General features: G+C 50.1%; 1 protein-coding gene across 2 annotated transcripts in view; it reads left to right on the top strand.

Moving 5' to 3' along the window:
- The window catches only part of LOC147447253 (2-oxoglutarate (2OG) and Fe(II)-dependent oxygenase superfamily protein), a 149,488-nt gene that overhangs the window by 14,310 nt on the left and 113,854 nt on the right, over nt 1-21,324 (top strand). For both annotated transcript variants that reach the window (XM_086523102.1, XM_086523101.1), the window contains exon 2: nt 19,628-19,705. In XM_086523102.1, the coding sequence (XP_086379228.1) occupies nt 19,628-19,705 (78 nt within the window). The remainder of the gene's footprint in view (nt 1-19,627; nt 19,706-21,324) is intronic.

Raw genomic sequence — 21,324 nt, 5'->3', positions numbered from 1 at the left:
ACGAGGAGATGAGGACCGCACCACCTTTTTTCGCAAAAGGGTGCTCTTACGAGGCCTCCAGGGCGGCCATATCTTTATGGACGAGGACCTCACTAGGATGCAGATCGAGCACAGGAAATCATGCATGCCCAGGGTCCTTCAGGCACGGAAAGAAGGTAAAAAAGGCCTTCTTTCGAGATGGTAGAATCTTCATCGACGGCCGCCCAATCTCATATGGATTCGGGACCTATGAGACACATACACTAGCACAGGGGACACCACTCAGAGGGGCAGTCTGGAACTGCAATGGTTCTAGATGGACACATCCGGAGCGCCTAGAGGAGACCATCAGTGAGCATGACTTTGTATGTTTTACGGAGACACATGAGAGCCCAGAGAGAGGACTACCTGTAGTCACAGGATTCCAGTGGGAGTCGACTTACAGGACCATCACAAGACAGAGTACAGCTCGGGGGTCAGGAGGGGTGGCCATACTATTCAAACAGAGCTTACACAACCGGATACAGGTGATGAGTAGAGACGAGGAGGCATGCTATATGTGGGTACGGCTAGAGCTCACCCACGAGAGAGGGCTATACATTGCCATATGCTACTTTTCACCACATGGATCACGATATGCTATCCAGGACCCCTACTCTCGACTGTCGGAGGACATTTCTCACTACACATCACTCGGGGAAGTCCTCCTCATGGGGGACTTCAACGGGAGGACACAGAGCCGACAGTGTGAGATCTATGATATGGAGCAGCCGGAGATCATGAGGGCACTTGATGCAGAGGACATGGGGGTGAGTAGAGTGTCTGCAGATGGGGGACAGGACAACACTGGATATGGCAGACACCTTGAGCTTGGCAGCAGGCACCATCTGGTTATTTATAACGGGATGGCGAGGTGGCCAGATTCTTGGGGATTCACTTGCTTCCCACACAGTGGCGGAGAGAGCACAGTAGACTATTTGTTGGGCTCTACCCAGACAGCAGAGCTTATACACTCCTTCAGCGTTGCACGCACACCGATAGGGGCGGATCATACTTATCTCACATTCTCCCTTTTTGCTACACAGCTTGCTGACCCCCTCGCCTCCCCCCCTCACACTTACACTACCATTTCTTTCACTCATGAGCTCACTCCTGTTTATATACATCACCTGCACGAGCACCTTATACACTTAGACCCCACAGCACCTCTGGACACACTCACCACACACATTACATCCATCTTACACGAGTCAGCCACTCAAAGTTTCCCACATCGCACACACACACACCCTCCACACACTGGCACTATGCCACAAAACAGGTGGTACGACGACCAATGTCGAGATCTACACAGACACCTACATATACTGGAGATAAGAGGGGAGATTACACATCGCCAGGCTCAGCGCAAGATGCAGACACTTACCCGTCGTAAAAGACGGGAGTGGGAGGAGCACCAGTATTGGGACATCTATCATTTACTCATGAGCAAGAATAGTGCTGAGGCATGGCGTCGGATCAGACCTCCCAGGCCATCCGCTCCTATTCAGGACCCAGCGACATGGCACAGATATGCCGAGAGCTTATACGAGATCCCAGGACAGCCACCCATACCTACGCCATCGGCTACCCGACCCACATCATCTACTTTCTTCACCACCCACATGGTGAAGAAAGCTATATCCCACCTACAGCATGGGAGGGCTAGAGATCAGGCAGGCCTACAGGCAGAGCATCTTATATATGGCTGTGATGCATTGGCACCACTCATTGCCCACCTCGTCAACCGCGCGCTTTCAGAGGGATTCCCAGAGTCGTGGACAGCGCACACCATCGTGCCTATCCACAAATCTGGGGATGCCATGGATCCTAGCACATATCGCACTATCATGATTGGTCCTATACTGGCCAAACTATATGGCGCGGTTTTAGAGGAGGAGCTCAGTTCTCAAGCAGAGGGAGAGGGCATGAGGACACCAGGACAGGCAGGCTTCCGCCGAGCTTTCTCTACTATTGATCATATCTTCACCCTTCGTTGTCTGATCGACCAGACACGGGTAAGGAAGAGGAGATTATATTGCTGCTTCGTTGACTTCCGCAAAGCATTTGACACAGTACCTAGAGAGAGACTTTTCCAATGTCTGGCTGCGCTTGGGATTGGAGAGGAGATGGCATGGGGGATCTATGCATTGTATGAGCATGTATCTGGCAGAGTGAGATGCCCGGGTGGATTATCTGACACCCTTGTGAGCATCATTGGTGTGAAACAAGGTTGCCCCCTATCACCTACACTCTTTGGTCTATACATTGACGAGATTGTAGACTTCATCTTGCACAGGGGTGGAGAGGGTGTGGATATTGCAGGGACTACTGTACACATACTCTTATATGCAGATGATATTGTCCTGATGTCAGAGACGGCAGAGGGACTACAACTACATTTGCAGGCCTTGGATGATTTCTGCTCACAGAGAGGACTCACGGTGAACCTTGGCAAGACCAAGGTTCTCATATTTCATACATCGGCTCAGATTCGCCGACAGAGTAGATTTACAGTAGCTGGAGGGGATATAGAGGTGACAGGCTCATATGTATATCTGGGGGTTACATTCACCGCAGCATCAGGGACCTTCTCCATGACACAGGCAGCCAGAGATAGACTTACCAGAGGATACGCATCACTAGCTCTGATGGAGAGAGTGCCACCAGGCCCACTTCCAGGAGCCCCGGACGAAGGGGTGGCTCTTTGACACACTGGTCACACCTGCACTCATGTATGCCTCGGCCATTTGGGGACCGGGACTGGCAGACTCAGTATGGACACAGATAGAGAGGCCACAGATTATTATGATCTCCAGGATGATTCGCAGCAAGCCATCAGTTCCATACGACATTATTAGAGCTGAGCTGGCTGCACCACCGATGTTGGTAGAGGCACTCTTTCAGACTGTTTGCCTTCTTCGCAGATTCAAAGATATGGATCCAGATAGGATCTCTCATAGAGCCTTCATTGCATCTAGAGAGATGGCACAGGCAGGGGACACTAGCTCATGGTATGCCCAGACAAGAGATTGGCTAGCTCAGCACGGCTTTGATATCGATAGACTACCACCACTCCAGTATGACACCCAGGCCCCGACCTATACCCTCTCACGCTCTGAGCGGAATAGGGTCATCAGACAGGAGATATGGCATACATATATTCAGAGGACATGGCGCAGGCCCACAGACACCCTACCTCCTAAAATGCTATATTACTATGAGCATTTTCTGAGGTTCTCAGAGCAGGGATTCATTGAGATTCCATTATACATGCAAGAGTACATGCCACACCGACTTCGGGTCAACATTGGCCAGCTACGAGTGTCATCACATCAGCTAGAGATTGAGAGTGGCAGAGCCAGAGGCATACCACTAGAGGAGCGTACATGCCGGATTTGCCAGACGGAGGTGGAGAGTGAGGAGCATTTTGTCATGAGATGCCCAGCATATACAGAGCTGAGAGAGAGATATGGCATTGGAGACTCATTACAGCAGCATATGATAGGCCGAGAGCAGCGGAGGTTTGGCCAGTTCCTGGTTGCGGCTTTAGAGGTTCGAGAGCAGTTGTTACAGCCACGCCAGAGTCAGGATAGCAGGACACAGACTACCATCACACAGTTTTTCCGACGAGCAGGGCCAGACCCCCCCACACTACCTACACAGAGTAGAGGGCTTACCCTTCTGCAGGCAGAGTCTCAGAGGGCACGTCGGAGACCGAGGCTCCCAGGATACAGGACACATGGGTGTCACCAGAGGGAGATCTTGAGGATACTAACCTTACACCATCAGTATCTAGAGCAGAGTCATGTACCAGCACCAGGAGATCCTGCATTCCAGAGATACCTGAGCAGGCCACCACTGATGTACCACATTCTCTACCCTACATATGTTGCTTGTTTTTAGATACCCTCCCTATCATCTCATGGTGGTATCACCTTGCAGCCCCTAGTTGAGCCTGATGATGCGTGAGCACACCTCGACACGAGGACCCACACTATACATTGTACACCACATGCACCACCCTATCACACCCTTTTGCATAGTATAGGCTCATTTCAGTTTATACCCTTTTTTTTTTAATTTTCCGATGCCTAGAGCATCAACACATGTATATGATATTGTCTCATAGGTCGAGTTCGGCCTTTCAAAGACGTTAATAAAGCTTTCTTTCTTTTCTTTCTTTCTTTCTCTCTCTCTCCAGCGTTTTCGGCACGCGTGGCTCACACCCTCTCCGCTGCTCACTCTCACAATTTGTACTTTCATCGGGCAGTAGAGTTGGCTTGATCATCCCATATGCCACTGGTGATCCTCCTGCTCGATTCAGAGAAGGCATATGGCAGAGCAGACTTGAGTTTTCTTGATGGATCCCTACTTGAGATGGGTTTTCTGGATGCTTGGATTAGAGGAGTCTCAGCACTGTATAGATCAGCTACTAGTGCCTGCTGGAAGCTTACTTGTATTTCTTTGTTGTGGACACTGGAAACAATGTCGGATCTCATTAGAGCACAACGGCCAAGTATTAGAGATCTACTGATGCCCGTTGAGGATGAGCCAGATTTGGTAGATCAGGAGTATGTTGATGACACATTACTGTTTTTGCGCTATGCCACATGTTCACTCTTGTAGATACTTGGGGTTTCAGGTAGGTGTGGATGTGACTTCACAGCAAGAGTTTACACCTGTTATGGAGTCCACGCGTAGGAAGCTTAGCTACTAGTCCTCGTAACATCTTTCTTTGGTTGGTCGAGCATTGGTGGCCAGCAAGGTGTTGTTGGCCTCATGGTACATTGCATCATTAAGAATCTTCCAATTGTCTGGCAACTTTAGCCTATATGCAACATCGTTGATCTTTGAAAAGGCCCAATATAACACATACTGGGCTATGGAAACAACCTTTCCTTGCTCTTTATTTTCTTTAATCTTGCCTTTTCAAATCGTAATAGAATCCAATCACCAGGAAAACGAGAGCTCACCATGGTGACGATGAACAACCCTTTTCTGCTTTGCCAGAGTCTTCTCCAAGGCAAGCATAATTTTCTTATATATTTTATCCATATTTTCTACAAATCGATCTGCTTCAAAAATCTTATCTTGCTACCCTCAAGAATCTCAAAGGGTGCCATGGCTGTTGATGAATGCACCGCATAGCAAAGGTAAATACAATTCCCACTTGCCCTTATTGTCTGACACATAGCATTTGAGCAGGTCTAGGACAATAGAATTAGTGTCTTCTGATTGTCCATCAGTTTGTGGATGAAATGAGGATGAAAACTTGAGCGTAGTGCCCAATTTTTCAAACAAACCTCTAGAGAACAAACTTGTCATGCGAGCATCACGATCACTGACTATTGAGTCTGGCATACCATGGTAGTTGAATTGTGAACACATTGTACATGAACAATCGTGCCATCGGATTAGATTTTATCTTCTTCCCGACTGGAATAAAACGGGCCTGTTTGCTAAACTTGAAAATAATGGTCCATATACCATCATTCCATGTCTGCATTCTCGAAAGATCAAAGATAAAATCGATACTGGAACAGGCAATGGTTGTAACAACCTTGGTGCTTTTTGCCTATCAAACTTGACCTTTTGGAAAACTTCGCATGCTCACAAAGGCGTCCACATCTCTCCTCGAAGTGGTCTTGACCGCTTTCACTTTCGCATCTATGCCACGATGCCTTGCATACGGGGGAACATGACTTTCTACCATAACCTTATGTTGCAATGGCCTCGTGACACATAGTGTGGCATGCATCATCATAGAATCAAAAATTAGATAAAAATCAAGGAAGGAAACCAAACAAATAAATTTAGTGTTTGTCACAGTCTTGTGACAATAAAACCACGTTCGGGAGAGAACGTTTTGTCCCGAACTAGAACCCGAACAATGGGTAACCATGCAGCCTTGGCTACAACTGACGCTGAAGTGCACGGGGTCTCCAAGACCATCTCAAACATGGAATCAATCCTAGAGAGTAAGGGGAGTTAACTCCCGCCTCAAGCCTGAGAAGCATATTGAGATAGAAAGATCTGCCCTCCTCCTCAAGCACATCCGAAGCCGGGTCGAAGCCGTGATGCTAGTGTCTGAAGTAAGCTCGAGCCGCCCGAATGCGTAGTGGGCTTATCAAAATCACTTTGGCTACCATCTCTAGAGACTCAAACTCCATTTGGTAGTAACCTCTCTCAAGAAGCTGCACATCAACGATGGAGCAGGTCCGAATCTTGCCTGTGCTGGGCGTGTGCCAACAATCGTGCATATGATTGAAGTGGCTTGAAGCCTCTCCACCTCGGCCATCAAGCTCGCTTGCTCTTCTAGTGAAAGAGCAAGTCAAAGGGTCGGCTCCACGGTGGTGGACGTGGAGGCTTCAGTAGAGTTCCAACTTCCTCTGAGGTGAAGCAAGGGCCGCCATTCTGTGCCTGCTATTGAAAAAAGAAGGCAAAGTTGTCGATGAAGACCACCAGGAGGTTGAACTCAGCCCACAGATAGTGCACGAGGGTGAAGGGAGGGGGGACTGTAGGGGAAGGGTACCGCGAGGCGGGGAGAGGGGGAAGAGAAGCAGGGAAAGGGTTGGCAGGCAGCACAGTAAAGGGATTTGGGGGGGGGGGGGGGGACTGTGCCAGGGGGAGGGACCCGGGATAGCGATGGCGGGGAGGGAGGGAGCAGTAGGGAGCCCCAGCTTCAAGATTGGTGTGTTTTTTGCAAAGTTACCCGGGATGGGAACGGGAACGGGAGGGTGCGGATCAGGATGGGAACGGGAGGGAGGAGGGGGGCCGGAAGAGGGTAGACTATAGAAACTATATATATTATATGTATTATAAGCTCATATGTTAGTGGAAAACTATAAGCTAAACTTTTGAACTCGAACACTCTAATTAGAACCATAGACGGAGCTTGAGAGAGAGAGGGATGGAATTTGACGCGAGAGAGAGAGAGAGAGAGAGAGAGAGAGAGAGAGAGAGAGAGAGAGAGGGCAATGGAGCTTGAGACACGAGAGGGAGGTATGGAACTTGAGAAAGAGAGGTAGAAACCACATTTGTTCCTTGAGGGTAGTGTGCTTTCCACAAAAAAACTCCAGATACAAGCTAGAGCTCCATGTCCAAGCTGAAAGCTTCTGCAAGGAGAGTAGCTTAGTAGAGAGAGACGTTGAGAGCTTGAGGAGGACGTGAGACGAGCCCCCAAACAGCCCCAAATCAGCCCTCCAAATAGCCCCAAACTTGTTCCCAAAAATAGCCCCAAATCTAGCCCCAAATCTACCTCCAAACAACCCCAAATATACCCCCAAATAGCTAGTTAAAAAAAGGTTTGACTTTTTAGTTGACCGTTCCGGATGCCCGTTCTGCCATTTCGGATGGTGTTCCGTCCCATTCCCCCCCGTGTTTCGGGTCAACATTTTGGTTACACCCCGTTCCGGAACGGTGTTCCGTTCTCGACTCCATTTCGAGAGCCAGACGCGTCCGGAATGTCGTTTCGGAACGTTCAGGGTGCGTTCCGCCCGTTCCTTGTTACACTGGTTTTTTGAGCTGTAAAAGTTTTTAAAATTGCACATGGGAGAAAATTTGTTAGATTCACACCACTCTGCTACTTCACACAGGTCTAGGGCACTTCCTTGTACGGCTGGTGTCTCCGGACTGGCCACCCATAGTCTAGGTTGTACCTTGTCCGGCCGCCCACTTAAGCTGGGCACCCACCATGGGACACTCCCTTATATATCCTTATTTTGCTGGGTCGTGAGGCATCATCCATGCATGCTCGGCCTCCTCTTGGGCACTTATATATATGAGGCAAGGGGGGGTACCCACTACAGATAGATTGACATTGTACGGGTCTCATGTTTTGGTAGTCAAAGGGGTGATCGCCCCCTCTTCCCCTACACCAGTCTCTCTCTCTCTCTCTCTCTCTCTCTCTCTCTCGCACACGCGCACTCACATGGTATTAGAGCTTCAGCTGTTCATGGTCTTGGACCGGGCACCTTCTGCATCAGGTCTCCTCTCCGAAGATGCAACCAGCCAGCGATCAGAAGATGAAGGGGTGGCGCCACTCAAGGGATAGCGTTTCATGGCGATGGAACCCCCTGCCACCTGCGTTTTCGATCTCCCCATTGGTGATAATACGATTGGCTGCCAGCGCTGGCCCTTTTGGGCTCTTTCATCGCCGGAAAACCCCTCCAGTCCACTTGTGTTTTTTGCTGCTTCTTGTGTTTTTGGAGAGCACTTGCGTTTTTTGGCTGAAGTTTCCACGTTTCAGCATGAAGGGTCAGCGTTAAGAGTTTTATACCCCCTATCTTGCCAAATTACACCTCATCTACCCGGTCAGGCATCTGGTGCCTAGGCCGGCTGACATTCCTTGGATTCGGCACTGTTTTGCAAGCATCAAGGTGCTGTTTTTATCCGTTTTCAGCCCTGCGATGGCTCCACAGATACAATTGCACCCTCTCCAGACCCTCTGCAGCGCTCCGGACCTTGCCGGAAGTGTACGAGCACGGTGAAATCTGCTGGACAGCAGCGTTTTCATCAACTCGCAGTTGTGTTTTTGGGTGGACAGCAGCCTCTTGGCTTGTGTTTTTTACAGAGGATGAGGCTACCTCCTGACAGGACACCCCCTGGTGGCGGTCCGTGCGGTCTCTTGGTGACTGCTTCAGCATACGGTAGTGTAGCAGGGCTACAGTGTCACGGGCACGGGACAGGCCGATAGTCACAGTTGGCCGGTTTCACACTGGACGGTTGGTGACTGTGACACGTGGTAGGGATATGGGTGGTGGTCCAGTCGACACCGTGGCCAGCGCACCACCTCACAGTTCAGAGATAGGCCTAGCTGGAGTGTATATTTTGTAGCTGTTGGTGGCTCTTCATGTTTGTATATATCCACATGCTGTTTGGGGCTTTTAGCGACTTTTTGTGTGGTCAGTTGTCGAGAGTCTATCATCAGAGTTGTACACAGCATGTCTGCACCATCCCTGCACAGTTGAGCCTCGACACCCCCACTGTACCTATGAGATCTGGGTTGGAGCGGAGTGTGCTGCCATGCCAGAGTCTGTATCGGTTTCTTTGAGTTTGTCGATGTTCGTGCTGTTCATAATTTGCTGGGTCATACTGTTGTTGTTGCTCTGATATTCTTGCTCTGTTGTTCTTTGTCTTCTGTGTTTGCATTCTATGGAGTGAGATATCACGCACATTGCACTGAGGAGCACCCACTACAGAGGGCACGACACACTATCCACTCTACAGGTGCTCTCATTTTTGGCACGCCCGGTGGGACCTCAACTGAAGTCTCACTCTGCCAGTCACCTAGAGAGCGCGCTGGACCTGCTGCCATGGGACCCCAAGAACCATGAGGCCGACTACCAACCAAGTGGCCTCTCTGAGTGCTAACCATGGGGTTCCAGATGAGGGGCTGCCGTATGCGCTCCTCCGTGCACGTCGGCTGTCTCTGCTCCAGGCCACGCCGTAAGAGCTCCCAAGATCGAAGCGAACTCACAGCGAAGCGGTCCTCCAATCTCCTGCTCAAACCAACTCGGCGCAACTCTGTAAAGATCATCTGGTCGAAGGTTGCCAAGGGCCTCCTGACTGAGGCACCCTGGCACGAAGTCTCTGCAGCAAGAACTCCTACCAGGGCTCCTCTCCTGGAAGAAGTCCTTTGACTACGAACTTCCCAAGAAGGGCTCTGCTCTGTTGTGCTGGATCAATGATCCCAAGCCCTCTCTGAGAACAAGGAAGTGTGATGACCGACCAAGCCACCTTGGCTCGGGCAATCTGAGACCTGACCAAAGGAAGTTCCTGATCAACCTCTCTACCTGGCTGATACAAGAACTCGAGAAGATCTAGCAAGAAGTGATGTACCACATAGTCGCCAACACCACCTGGTTGGCAACTACTACTCTACCAGCCAGCGAAAGTCGTGCTGAGCTCCAATGTAACAGCTTTCTCCTGATGGACAGGAGAAGAGGAGCAATCTGCTGCTCGGGGGACAAGTCCAAACCAACCTGACAACCCAAGTACCGAACTGCAGTCCTTGGGGGTATCCACCTGAAACCCTCTCCTAGCATCCAATCTGGCACAGGAGCACTGTCAACCGAGAAAGCCACTGTCTTTCTCCAGTTGATCAGTGCGCCCGATGCACAATAGAAGGTCTCCAAAGCCTGCTCACATCTGTGCAAATTGGCCTCCTGGCCCTCTAAGTACAAGGCTGAGTCATCGGCAAACTTAGCGTCCAGTAGCTCATCTCCCCGATTAGGGAGTGCTAAGACCCGCAGACCAACCTGCTGTGACACCGAAAATCTGCTCATCGCCTCCGCATAGAACAGGAAGAGAAAAGGGGCAAGAGGACAACCCTGTCTGACCGAGCGTGTGAGCATGAAGTGCTCACCTCTACCTCCTGCCAAAAGCACCTGACTGTGAGCGTGTCTGTACAAAGCTGACACCCCTCTGATCCAAGCATCCGAGAAGCCCATCCTGCGTAGAGTGTCCTCTAGGAAGTCCCAGTCAACTCTGTCGTATGCCTTCTCAAAATCGAGAAGAAGAATCACAAGGTCCTCCCCACGGAGCCGTGCCAGGGCAGAAGCCTCCCAGAAAGTGAAGATGTTGTCAAGGATACTGCGTTCCTTGACAAACACTATCTGAGTCCCATGTATAAGGCTCTCCAAAAGTGGCTGAATCCTCAAACTCAGAGCCTTGGTAAGAATTTTGTAGGTTGAGTTGAGGACGGTGATGGGGCGCCACTGGCGAATCTCATCCAAGGAGCCACCCTCCTTTGGAATGAGGTAAATCAAGCCCTCACTCATGCTATCAGGCATCACTCCTATGTGCAAAATGTACTAAAAGGCACTACAAAGATCTGGGCCAAGGAGGTCCCAAAACTCCAAGAAAAAGCTGGGATGGGAGTCAACCCATCCTCACCTGGATAGCTACCACGAGGGAGGGCCCTAAGAGCCGTGTGCAGGTCTTCAAGCTGAAGTGGCATCTCAGGCATCACTCCTGTGTGCAAAATGTACTGAAAGGCACTACAAAGATCTGGGCCAAGCAGGTCCCAATACTCCAAGAAAAAGCTGGGAGTCAACCCATCCTCACCTGGACAGCTACCACAAGGGAGGACCCTAAGAGCCGTGTGCAGCTCCTCAAGCTGAAGTGGCATCTCTAGCCTCTGGCGCATCTCCTCTATCACAAGACAAGGCATCTGTGCCCAAACCTGCTCCCTGCATGCATCCTGCTGCTCTGACTGGGGCTCAGCCAACAGTAACTCACGGTAAAAGTCAGTAGCAACTGCACGCATATCCTCAGGCTCACAAGCAACTGACCCAACTGATGGACCTTGGCATGCGAGTGCCGAAGTCCCATTGTCTCAAAAAAAGCACCTGTCACTCTGTCACCCACCTGAGTCCACTGAGACGCCTATCGGTGAAAGGCAAACTCATGACGCCTCTCCTTTGTGCTAGCAAGCTCTTGTCGAGCTTGCTGTAACTGCTCCTCCAACCATGGACTGTCTGGATGCTGCTCGTGCATCCTCTGTAGTAAGGCAATGCCTTGTCTGAGACGCTGCTCCTCCTCTCTCGCTGCAGCCCGGCGAGCCAGAGACTCTTGGAGAAAAAAGTGGCTAAGCTGAGCTAGGCCTAAGGCCACTCTGTCTGCAGGTGGAATCTGGCTGTCCATGCCCTCTGTCCAGAGAGCCTCTACCCTCTCTCTGAGTGCTGAGTCTAACAAGACCCGCTCTGGGATGCGAAGCATCGTGCTCCCACTCCTTTGCCTATCTGCCACTGTGAGGATCACTGGTGCATGGTCCGAGAAGGATGTTCCTACCAGGATGCCCACTGATCCCCCCAAGTCACTGAAGTGGTCACTAGTGTAGAAGCGTTCTATCCGCGATAGATTCACTCCTCCCACTCTGCGGTCCGATCTAGAGAAGGCAAGACTGGCTGGAGGCCTCACAAAGCCAGAGTGCTGCCATGTATCCGAGACCCTCAAAGTCATACACAACCTCTCCCAAGTTGGTAACTCGACTCCATGCACAGTAGCATGGCTGCCTCCAATCGTGTCAGAAGGGTCCTCCAACATGTTGAAGTCCCCTCCTACACACCAATGGTCGGCCTGCGGCAAAGACTCAACAATCTGTGACCAAAACTCTGCACGAGCACTCGCCACATTGGGCGCATAGATGTTCAGGAAGCCCACAAGGCCACCCTGAACCTGCATAGTAATCCACTGAGCCCTGCCTGGCACAAGAATCCCTCTGCCCACAATGGCCTGCTGCAATGAATCCGCAATAGTCATACATATCCCACCCTGGATGCCTCCAGGTCCAAAAGCAGCCGACCAAAAGGTATCATATCGTCCACGCAAAATCTGACCACATCGCTGAATGCGGCTCTCACACAGATGGCGTTCCTGAAGCATAAGGAGATCAATCTCTCCTCCCACAAGGCAACGTTGAAGCTCCTGACGCAATCGGCCCCGTTGTGTTGCTAAACTGGCTTTATTTGACAAGAAAATAATTCTAAATGAATTATTGGATTTATAAGTGAGAGGGTTTTCTCGCTTAGAACAACAGGAAAAATAATTCTAAATGAATTATTGGAATTTTAAGTGAGAGGGTTTTTCTCACTGGAGACATCCGAGTACTGAGTATTCCTAGTGCGTCGTTCAAAGTAATGACGGAAGCACTGAGAACGGAAATATCTGTAAGGCCACCAAGAACGGGTACTTCTGATGCGTCACATCGGATGGGTGACAGGGAGCATCAGAAAGAAGTATCCGACCATTCTGGAACGGACATCTCTGATGCGTCATAGAATGGGTGACATAGAGCATCGTGAAGGAGATTGTACCGTAAGTTCGGTAGGAAAGGACTAGGTGATGGGTATTCCTGATGCGTCACAAGGTGGGTGACGGGTGCATCTGAAAGGGAATATCCATAGTTGGGAGGAAATTCCGAACTGTGTTAGAATTGTGCACAAGGAAAAGCAAGCACTTGAATGAAGATGGGTTCAGAGGAAACTTTGAGGAAAAACAGATGCTTTCTGAGAAAGCGGATTGCTTTTCGGGAAAGCAGATGCTTTCCCGCGAGGAAGTTTATGTTTGCATTGCAATTGTGCGTGTGATTGCATCCAGGGACGCCTGGGAAGTGCTGTGAAAGCATTGTTTTTAACTTTTGAGGTTTTATTGAGTTTTTGGGCAAGTTCAGACTATTTTTTAAAATACGCCGGCTGCCCATTTAATAAGTGGGCAGCCATCTGATAAATAAGGCAACAGATCAGCCAGCGTTTTCTCTCTCTTTTTCTGGCAGAACGGAAAAAAAAATTGATTTTTTTTTTGAAAAAAAAGAAAAAAAAAAAACAACCGCGATCTCTATGCGAGTAGCTATTCGTGCCTATAAAAGCATTACATGCCCTCACTCAGAGGGGAGGACCAATCTTTGCAAGGAGGAGATGCTGTTGCAGATTTCAGCCGTAAAGAAGACGTTGCCGGTGATGCCCATGGCTGCCCCAAGTGTACCAGATGTCGCCAAGACCCAGTGCGCGAGTTCCCTCGCGAAGAAGTGCCTACGAAGCGTGTTTCCATCGTGACAAGTTGCTGTTTTTCTCTGTTTTCAGCCCATAAACGTCGTAGACGGGGCTGATTTACGAGAAGGAACCCGAGAACACACCTCTTTTGTGTGTAGGATTGGAAGAGAGGATTTTCTATGGAGAGATCTCTTCCGAGGAATTGCTTTTCGAGAATCGAGTTGCGTTTCGAGCGTCGAGACTGTGAAGGTAACGATTTTCATGTTCTGATCTTTGAGTATTTGATTGCAGGTGTACTTCCTCTTCGTGAGGGAGTAGGAGCAGAGGAAGGCATGAGCCTCTGCAGGAGAAAAGCGCTCCGAGGAACTAGAGCTAGATCAGCCCAAGGGTTTCGTACCCGAGTTTGGGAAGTAGATCCACGGATCAGAGAGAGGTAGTCTCTCAAGTTGTGATCCGGAAGTTGGGATTCCCAAGTAAGGACTTCGTGTCCGGGAAAGCAGAGTTGTTCTGCGGGAAGAGGACTCTGGAAAGAGAGTTGAAAAAGAGTTGCAGGGATGCCATGCCCTGAGTCTGGAAGGTGAGATCCAGAGGCGAGAACCTTGATTCTCGAGGAATTGGAATAAGGAACGGAAGTTTCTTGGAATAGGATTTTGCCCTAGGAATCGGAAGCTAAGGCTTCCAGGAACCATCAAGTCTTATTCTAGAACGAACGTGGTAATACGTTCGGTTCAAGTGCTTGTATAGACTTCTCCTCAGTAATAAAGATACTATTACGGGGGGGGGGACCAGCCCATCTTCTGGTCCCCAGTACTGTGTCGATCTTCTCACTCTCTATCTCTCTCTATTTATTTCTCTCTATATCCTCTGGCTTCGGTAATAAGTGATAAATCCTATTTATCCGAATGTATTTTATATTGTTATGCGCTCCCGTTTGTGACACGCTGTCGCTGAAATTGGGGCCCACCTAGTCCCTGCACGTTCCATGAGACGATCCTCATGGGGAGCGAGAGAGAACAGATGCTTCCCCACAGCAGCAAGACGGGCTATCTTCGAGGCTGGCTTGGATGGGGAGTAATCCGCATCCGAGCGTCCTCTAGATAGGCGAGACTGCAGTGAGTGCCTAGCCCAAGCCCAAGCTGAGCGAGCCGTGCGTAAAGCAACCTCCTCTGTCCAGGAGTCCTCATGAATGTATACATAGCAAGGCAAACACTGCGTATCAGCAAATAAGTACACCACAATGTGCCTACATCCTGCTGAGTCTGGGGGTGTCACCGCAAACTTGGCTAATGGCCACAAAGTCTGCAGCAAATCTGTAACTCCAAGTTCTCCCATGTGATGAGAGAACTCGAGAACCTGTGTATGCAACCATCCCAACACCGAGTCAAGGGACCACTCTGTCTCGGCCCTACCACAGAGGGGGAAGGAGAAACCAACTGCCGAGTCCAAGGTCTCTGTCCCCCTAGCGGCGAGGAACAAAGCATGGACCCTGAAGCAGGCTGCCTCGTGGTCTGTTGCAGAATCGCCGAGAAAGCGAGTGAACCCGTAGTCGAAGAAGTCCCAGCGGCGTCGGAGGTCAATGCTCGTCAGACCACGAGGGATAGCTGCAAGGGAAGATGTTTGAATTTGCAGAGGGGGCCGCAAGAAGGGCTGACCCTCTCTCGCTAGGCGACTCGTGGCAAAGGCACTGCCAAGAGATCTCCTAGCCGCTGGAGAGGGACCAGTCTCCTGAGTCGACTGTGGAACTGGAGCAGGAGGGGGGGAGAAGGAGCTGGGGGAGCGGAGGAGAAGAGGAGCAGGGTGGGGCGACAGAGGTAGATGGGCGAGGTGGAGAGGCGACGGGAGCAGAGGGCGGGGGGGGGGATGAGGAGGAGGAGGGGAACTCTGAAGGGGGAGCGGCTGTCGAGGGTGAAGCGGAGGTGGAGGCTGGCGTAGGGGACTCCTCCTGCTCAAGAGGACCAAAGCGGTTCCCCGTGGGAACTCACTGCTGCTGAGTAGGCACCTGAGGGCCACTCTGAGTGCCAGGCTGTCGCTGTGGCCCCTGGTGTCGATGGCCACGGGCCTGCTGCCACCCCTCCTCCACTAGAGCCCCAGGCTCGGAGGGTGGCTCTGCATCTGTGCGCTGTGCCGCTGACTGTGGCTGCGGCCCAGCCTTGGCAGGCTGGGGCTGAGGCTGAGGTGCAGGTCGTGGTCTCCTCCGTGAACAGGCCTTCGCAAGGTGGCCCATTTGTCGGCAAATGAAGCACTGGTTCAGGAGGCCCGAGTAGTCCACACTCTGTCTAAACCAACCCCCACTCACCCGAGGCAGAAGGATGACCTTCGGGAGCGTGTGGGTATCTCTGACCAAAACTCGAACTGAGGGGATGCCAGCCGCCTTGGCAGCTATTGATGCTGTCGTACGAGGTGTCTCCAGGACAGTCCCGATGGCGGAGCCAATCCTGGAGAGAAGTGGTAGGTACTCCCTGCGTAAACCCGAAAAGCAGACTGAGATGGGGATGTCTGCCTCCTCTACTAGAACATCCGAAGTCGGGTCAAAACCATGTCACCACTGTCGAAAGTGGGCGCGTGATGCTCGGATGGCCAGTGGACTCATAGCTATGACCTTGGACGCCATCTCTGAGGTCTCGAACTCAATCTGGTAGTACCCCCGTCCCAGAATCTGGACATCCAAGATCTTGCCCACTTCTGCGAGAAGGCGGGCCTGGAGAATGTCTCGCAGCTCTCCTCTGCTAGGTCGGGTGCCGAGAATCTTGCAGATGACCGAAGTCGCCTGCAATCGCTCTACTTCTGCGGCAAGGCTCGCTTGCTCTGTCGGCGAGAGAGCAAGTCGAATGGTGGGCTCAGCGAGGTCGGGCGAGGGGGCTTCTGGCGAGTCCATCTGTGGCGAAGCTGGAGCCTCCATCTGTGTCTACTGCTGTGTCGTAAGAAGAAGTCGACGGGAGGATGATGCAATCCGGCGTAGAAAGCACCGCCCAAGAATTGAAGCAAAGCTAAGTGGGCCGAAATGCAGGGCTGTCGGGGTGAGAACCAGGCGGGCGGACAGACGGGGCGGGGGGGGGGGGGGGGGGGGGGGGGGGGGGGGGGGGAGGGGGGGGCGGGGGTAGGAGGAGGGGGTGACGGGGGCGGCAGGGGGGTAGGTAGCGGGCGGGGGCAGGGGGGTGGCTCAGGCAGCGCGGGGGTGGGCAAGGGGGTGGGGCAGGGGGGGGGGGGGGGGCGGGGAGGTGGGGGGGGGGGGGGGGGGGGGGGGGGGGGGGGGGGGGGGGGGGGCAGGTGAAGCAGCAGCAACGAGCGGCAGTTTTTCGACGATTGCGCATATAGTTGCCTACAATCCTGTTGAGTCATATTGTGGTTGTTGCTATGAGATTCTTGCTCTGTTGTTCTTTGTCTTTTGTGTTTGCATTCTGTGGAGTGAGATATCACGCACATTGCACTGAGGAGCACCCACTATAGAGGGCACGACACACTATCCACGCTACAGGTAGCTTTTATACTGGCTTGATCATCTACGGATATACGATCTTTGGGAGATCCATTCATTCCAGCCATCATTTGGTGGTTGTGCACTCTTGAGGGGGTGGTGACTCTTGGTTTGCTATGGATACACCTATGCACTCATCAGAGGAGTTCACACGAGATATGGCCATGCTCATGGCATATGGGATTCTGACATAGTCACAAGGGACATGTCCCCACAGAGGAGTGGGGATGAGGGACAGGGCTCAAATGGATTTTCAGTGCAAAAAAGAGGGTGGGACGGCAAGTGGGGACGGGAAGCCCAAAAATAGGTGTCCCATGTGACTATGGATTCCGACATTCCTCGAGAAGGCACCACCATCTTGGGTGGACAATGGACATACACTTACCAATTGACCTCGACACGTCAGATCACTTGCTTACACCGGAGCATCTACATGGACTTAAGGAGAGGATCTTGGATCTCTTCCTGGACAGGTTCATTGCTTGGATCTACATACTGGAGTGGGACTTCAGTGCTTTGGACTCTCTTGGAGAGTTTACTCACGAGATGCGGGAGGTCAGACATCATTATGCGACTACATCCGGAGTCACACCGGAGCTTGGCTTGGATGGTAGTGTAGTTGCTCTTCTTCACTCCTGATCAGCCCCAACTTGGGTAGTAGGCCACTCCCAACTCATTCACATTGAGCACCACACGGACATGCGGTTTGGCGGCGTTGTTGGTGCGGATTTTGTCTTGGTTGACACCGGAGGATTGGAGGCAGGAGATACAGGCAAGACGGCACAGAGAGATTGGTCTGGCCTTTCCTCTTTTCAGAGATTATTCACAGCGTAGACTGCTCAGTCTGGCTTCCTTTCTTCATACAGGATGATTACGGTGCAGACAGCTTGGGCTGACCACACCTCTTCTCAGAGGCCCTTCACAATGCAGACTGTTGAGCCTTGCTTCCCCTCATCTTGGATTACTGTACCTACTGACAGGACACCATTCGGTGGTGGGCCGTGTAGTCTCTCAGTGACTGCTGCAGCTTACGGTAGCTTCTACAATGTAGGCTGCTTAGTCTGGCTTTCCTTGTTTTGGAGGACGTTTACGGTGCACATTGCTACATCTGGCCTTCCTGGAGTTGTTCACAGCTTAGCCATCTGGGGCTGGTTCATGCATTGACATGCTTCTGATCATTCTCATGAAGGTTCCTGGGCTTCTCCATTTCCTCCAGATGGTTTGACTACAGACACCATAGATCCTATTGGGTAGGACACTTGCAGGTTTATTGGCACTTCTTTTACGACAAGGAGTTGTTTTCACACCGAGTTTAGGACCTTCACGTAGTACCGTTTACTACACTGCTCGTGATGGCACGTTATCATGGAGATTTCTTGGCGGTTGGGATACCCCAGACTGCTGCTACACTCATGGAGTATCCTTCAATGGACATTGCAGCAGACATCTTCATCATTTGCCTCACATCTTCGGCTTCATGTGGTTTGTTCAGCATCAGGTGCTGAGAGGGGGTGTTAGATTTACACCACTCTGCTGCATCACACAAGTCTAGGGCACTTCCTTGTACCGCTAGTGTCTCCGGGCTGGCCACCCATAGTCTAGGTTGTACCTTGTCCAGCCACCCGAGTTTTGGGCCGGCTGGCCACTTGAACTGGGTGCCCACCATGGGACACTCCCTTATATATCCTTATTTTGCTGGGTTATGGGGCATCATCCATGCATGCTCGACCTCCTCTTGGGCACTTATATATATGAGGCAAGGGGGGTACCCACTACAGATAGATTGACATTGTATGGGTCTCATGTTCTGGTAGTCGGGGGGGTGATCTCCCCCCTCTTCCCCTACCGACCCGACAGAGTGCCTACCTTGGAGGACATTGAATCTCTATAGCCTTTTGGATACTGATGTATATGTATATGATGCCTCGACTGTTAGAGAGCTCCACTGTATCAGCTCACCCTTTGTATTCCCTTTGTATCAGCTTTCACCCCACCCCTACCCACTATTTTCTTTTCAGTTCTTTGTACTTTTTGTACCCAGACCTGATATTAGATTCACCACATGTAATCTTTTGGTCTCATAGGTCATTTTGGCCTTTTGAAGACGTTAATATAACATTTCATTTCATCTCTCTCTCTCTCTCTCTCTCTCTCTCTCTCTCTCTCTCTCTCTCTCTCTCTCTCTCTCTCTCTTCCGCACACACACACTCTCACAAAATTGGGGGTTTTACAATTGTCTAACTTTGCCTTCTGCTTTAAGAAGTTCGGACCCCTGAGATAATAAACATTCTAATCTTTAACGAAGTATTTTCTAGATTTTTCGCTCTAGGATAAACGAGCACACCTTGATAACACGCAAGAAGCATTCATTTTACTTTACGATAACACAAAAAAAGTATTTATTTTACTCTAACCTAGCAGAAGTTGTTGCTGGAATGAGATGCTTGCTAATTGATAGATAAAACTCAAGCTTGGCAAGGAGGCCTGCCAAAACTTTTTTGGCTTAAGGTTATCACGTGCTCGTTTGTTCAATATGAAGTCCACTGCATCTTTTCCTTGACAAATTTTTCATCTTACACACCTTTATCATGCTTTGCTTTTGAAGAATGATACAACTGTGCATTGAAACTTTTGACAGGATAAAAACATTGACCTTTCGAGGGAGCTGGAGGCAGGATTTGGGCCTGGTGGACTTGGCATTGTTGCCATTTCTGAGGCGAGTCCAAAATACTTGTCCTTTTTGTTTTATCAAACTCGTTTGTTAATGCAGGAGGACATAATTTCATAGTTAAAACTGTCTGGTTCTTGGTATTGTATTTGCAATTGCTAATCTTTAGTTTTTCTCACTCACATTTTAAAAGTTGATCATGTGGATTATTTTATATGCCTTGGGGAGTGTTAGTGTATAGCCATTCAAGATGATCATGTTTTCACATTGTATGTAAAGGAGTATCGTATACAGCCATCTCTAAGAATGTGTTAACGTTTTCTGATATTTTGTCTGTTTTTCGTTTTTGTGCTTTTGATGTGTTTCTTTCTCTCTATCTGATTTGCAAAATTCAACCCTGACCCCTAACCTTGATCTTCTTTTCCTAGGTCATTCTGTTGTCCTACTGGGCATTCTTGTTCCATTGCATGGCTGTTGGTTCATGGTAGCCCAGATGTGTGAGCTCTTTAACTATTCTTTTCCCATCCATTGATCCCTCCCACTTGTTGTTCTGAGCCTTCAGGTAGGATTTGAGCTGTGTGAGAGCAAGCATAAATTGTGCTGTCACTTCTCACCTGATTGGTATTTTTCCAGAAAATACTTGCAGGGCACCTGCCACCGATAAGGGTTCCATTGGGTCCTTTTTGCTTCATGTTTTTGGGGGAGGATTTTTCTTTGATTCTTTGCTTAATTCATCATCATACCTCTGATTTTTGTACTTCTTTTGTTATTTGGGGTAATACTGAGGTCAACAATGCTTCCCCAATGGAGATTTAGCCCTGCGTAGGATGAAACTTTTTGTTGGAGATACATGTTGAGTGGGACTTTTGTCCAGTCTCATGTTGGAGGTACAGTGAAGGTCGCCTCCTTTGTGGAGGGCTTCTCTCCATCATGGAGGTCCAGATGCACAAATGCATCAGAACCAGCAATTGGTCAAGTCTTAGAGAAACTTGTATCCTCATTGATTTCTATGGGCTAATCCTCTTGAAGTGACTTGTTTTCCTTTTGTTCGCTCCTTCTTGGAACATTGGGCTTCCTATAATCTTTTGACTTTTTTGGGCACCCATGATACCACGTTATCTTTGCGAGCAATGGGTGAGGTGGGTCACTCTAGCTCCACATTATGCCAAGCTGCTGTAATTACATCGCATAAATTTATTCCTTTAGACTTGAGAGGGATCAATGCATGAAGAAAGTAGGCCATATTGAAAGGGATGTAACCAACAATCCATGCTGTGGAACCAATTCACCACTATTGCATACCATGTGTGTCTCTCTACCACTTAGTCAGCCTCTGAAATCCCTCCTATGATTTGACTCTATCTCTCTTATCTGTGGGTAAAAGCGGATAGGTTGGAAGCCCTGAGTCACCAGGGACTATGCTGCGAACTTTGGTCTTACAGTGTCTTGCGGAACAGAATGTTTGCTGTATATCAGAGGCAGCATCAAATTTGTGGTCTCTCAAGCTGTCTTCAATTGTCAACTGTTTGCCCTTGAGCAAACACCTGGAAAACTTTTTGATTTAATCCCTCTTGTGTAATAGTGGCTTTCATACACTCAAAGGCTGTGAAACAACAAATGTTTTATACAAGATACATATATTTTGCACACTTAAGACTTACTCTGAG

Source organism: Adiantum capillus-veneris, chromosome 11 (genome assembly GCF_014529385.1).
Source record: "Adiantum capillus-veneris isolate H3 chromosome 11, ASM1452938v2, whole genome shotgun sequence".
NCBI lineage: Eukaryota > Viridiplantae > Streptophyta > Polypodiopsida > Polypodiales > Pteridaceae > Adiantum > Adiantum capillus-veneris.
Note: the sequence above shows the minus strand (reverse complement) of the source record. Positions and strands in the feature narration are given on the sequence as shown.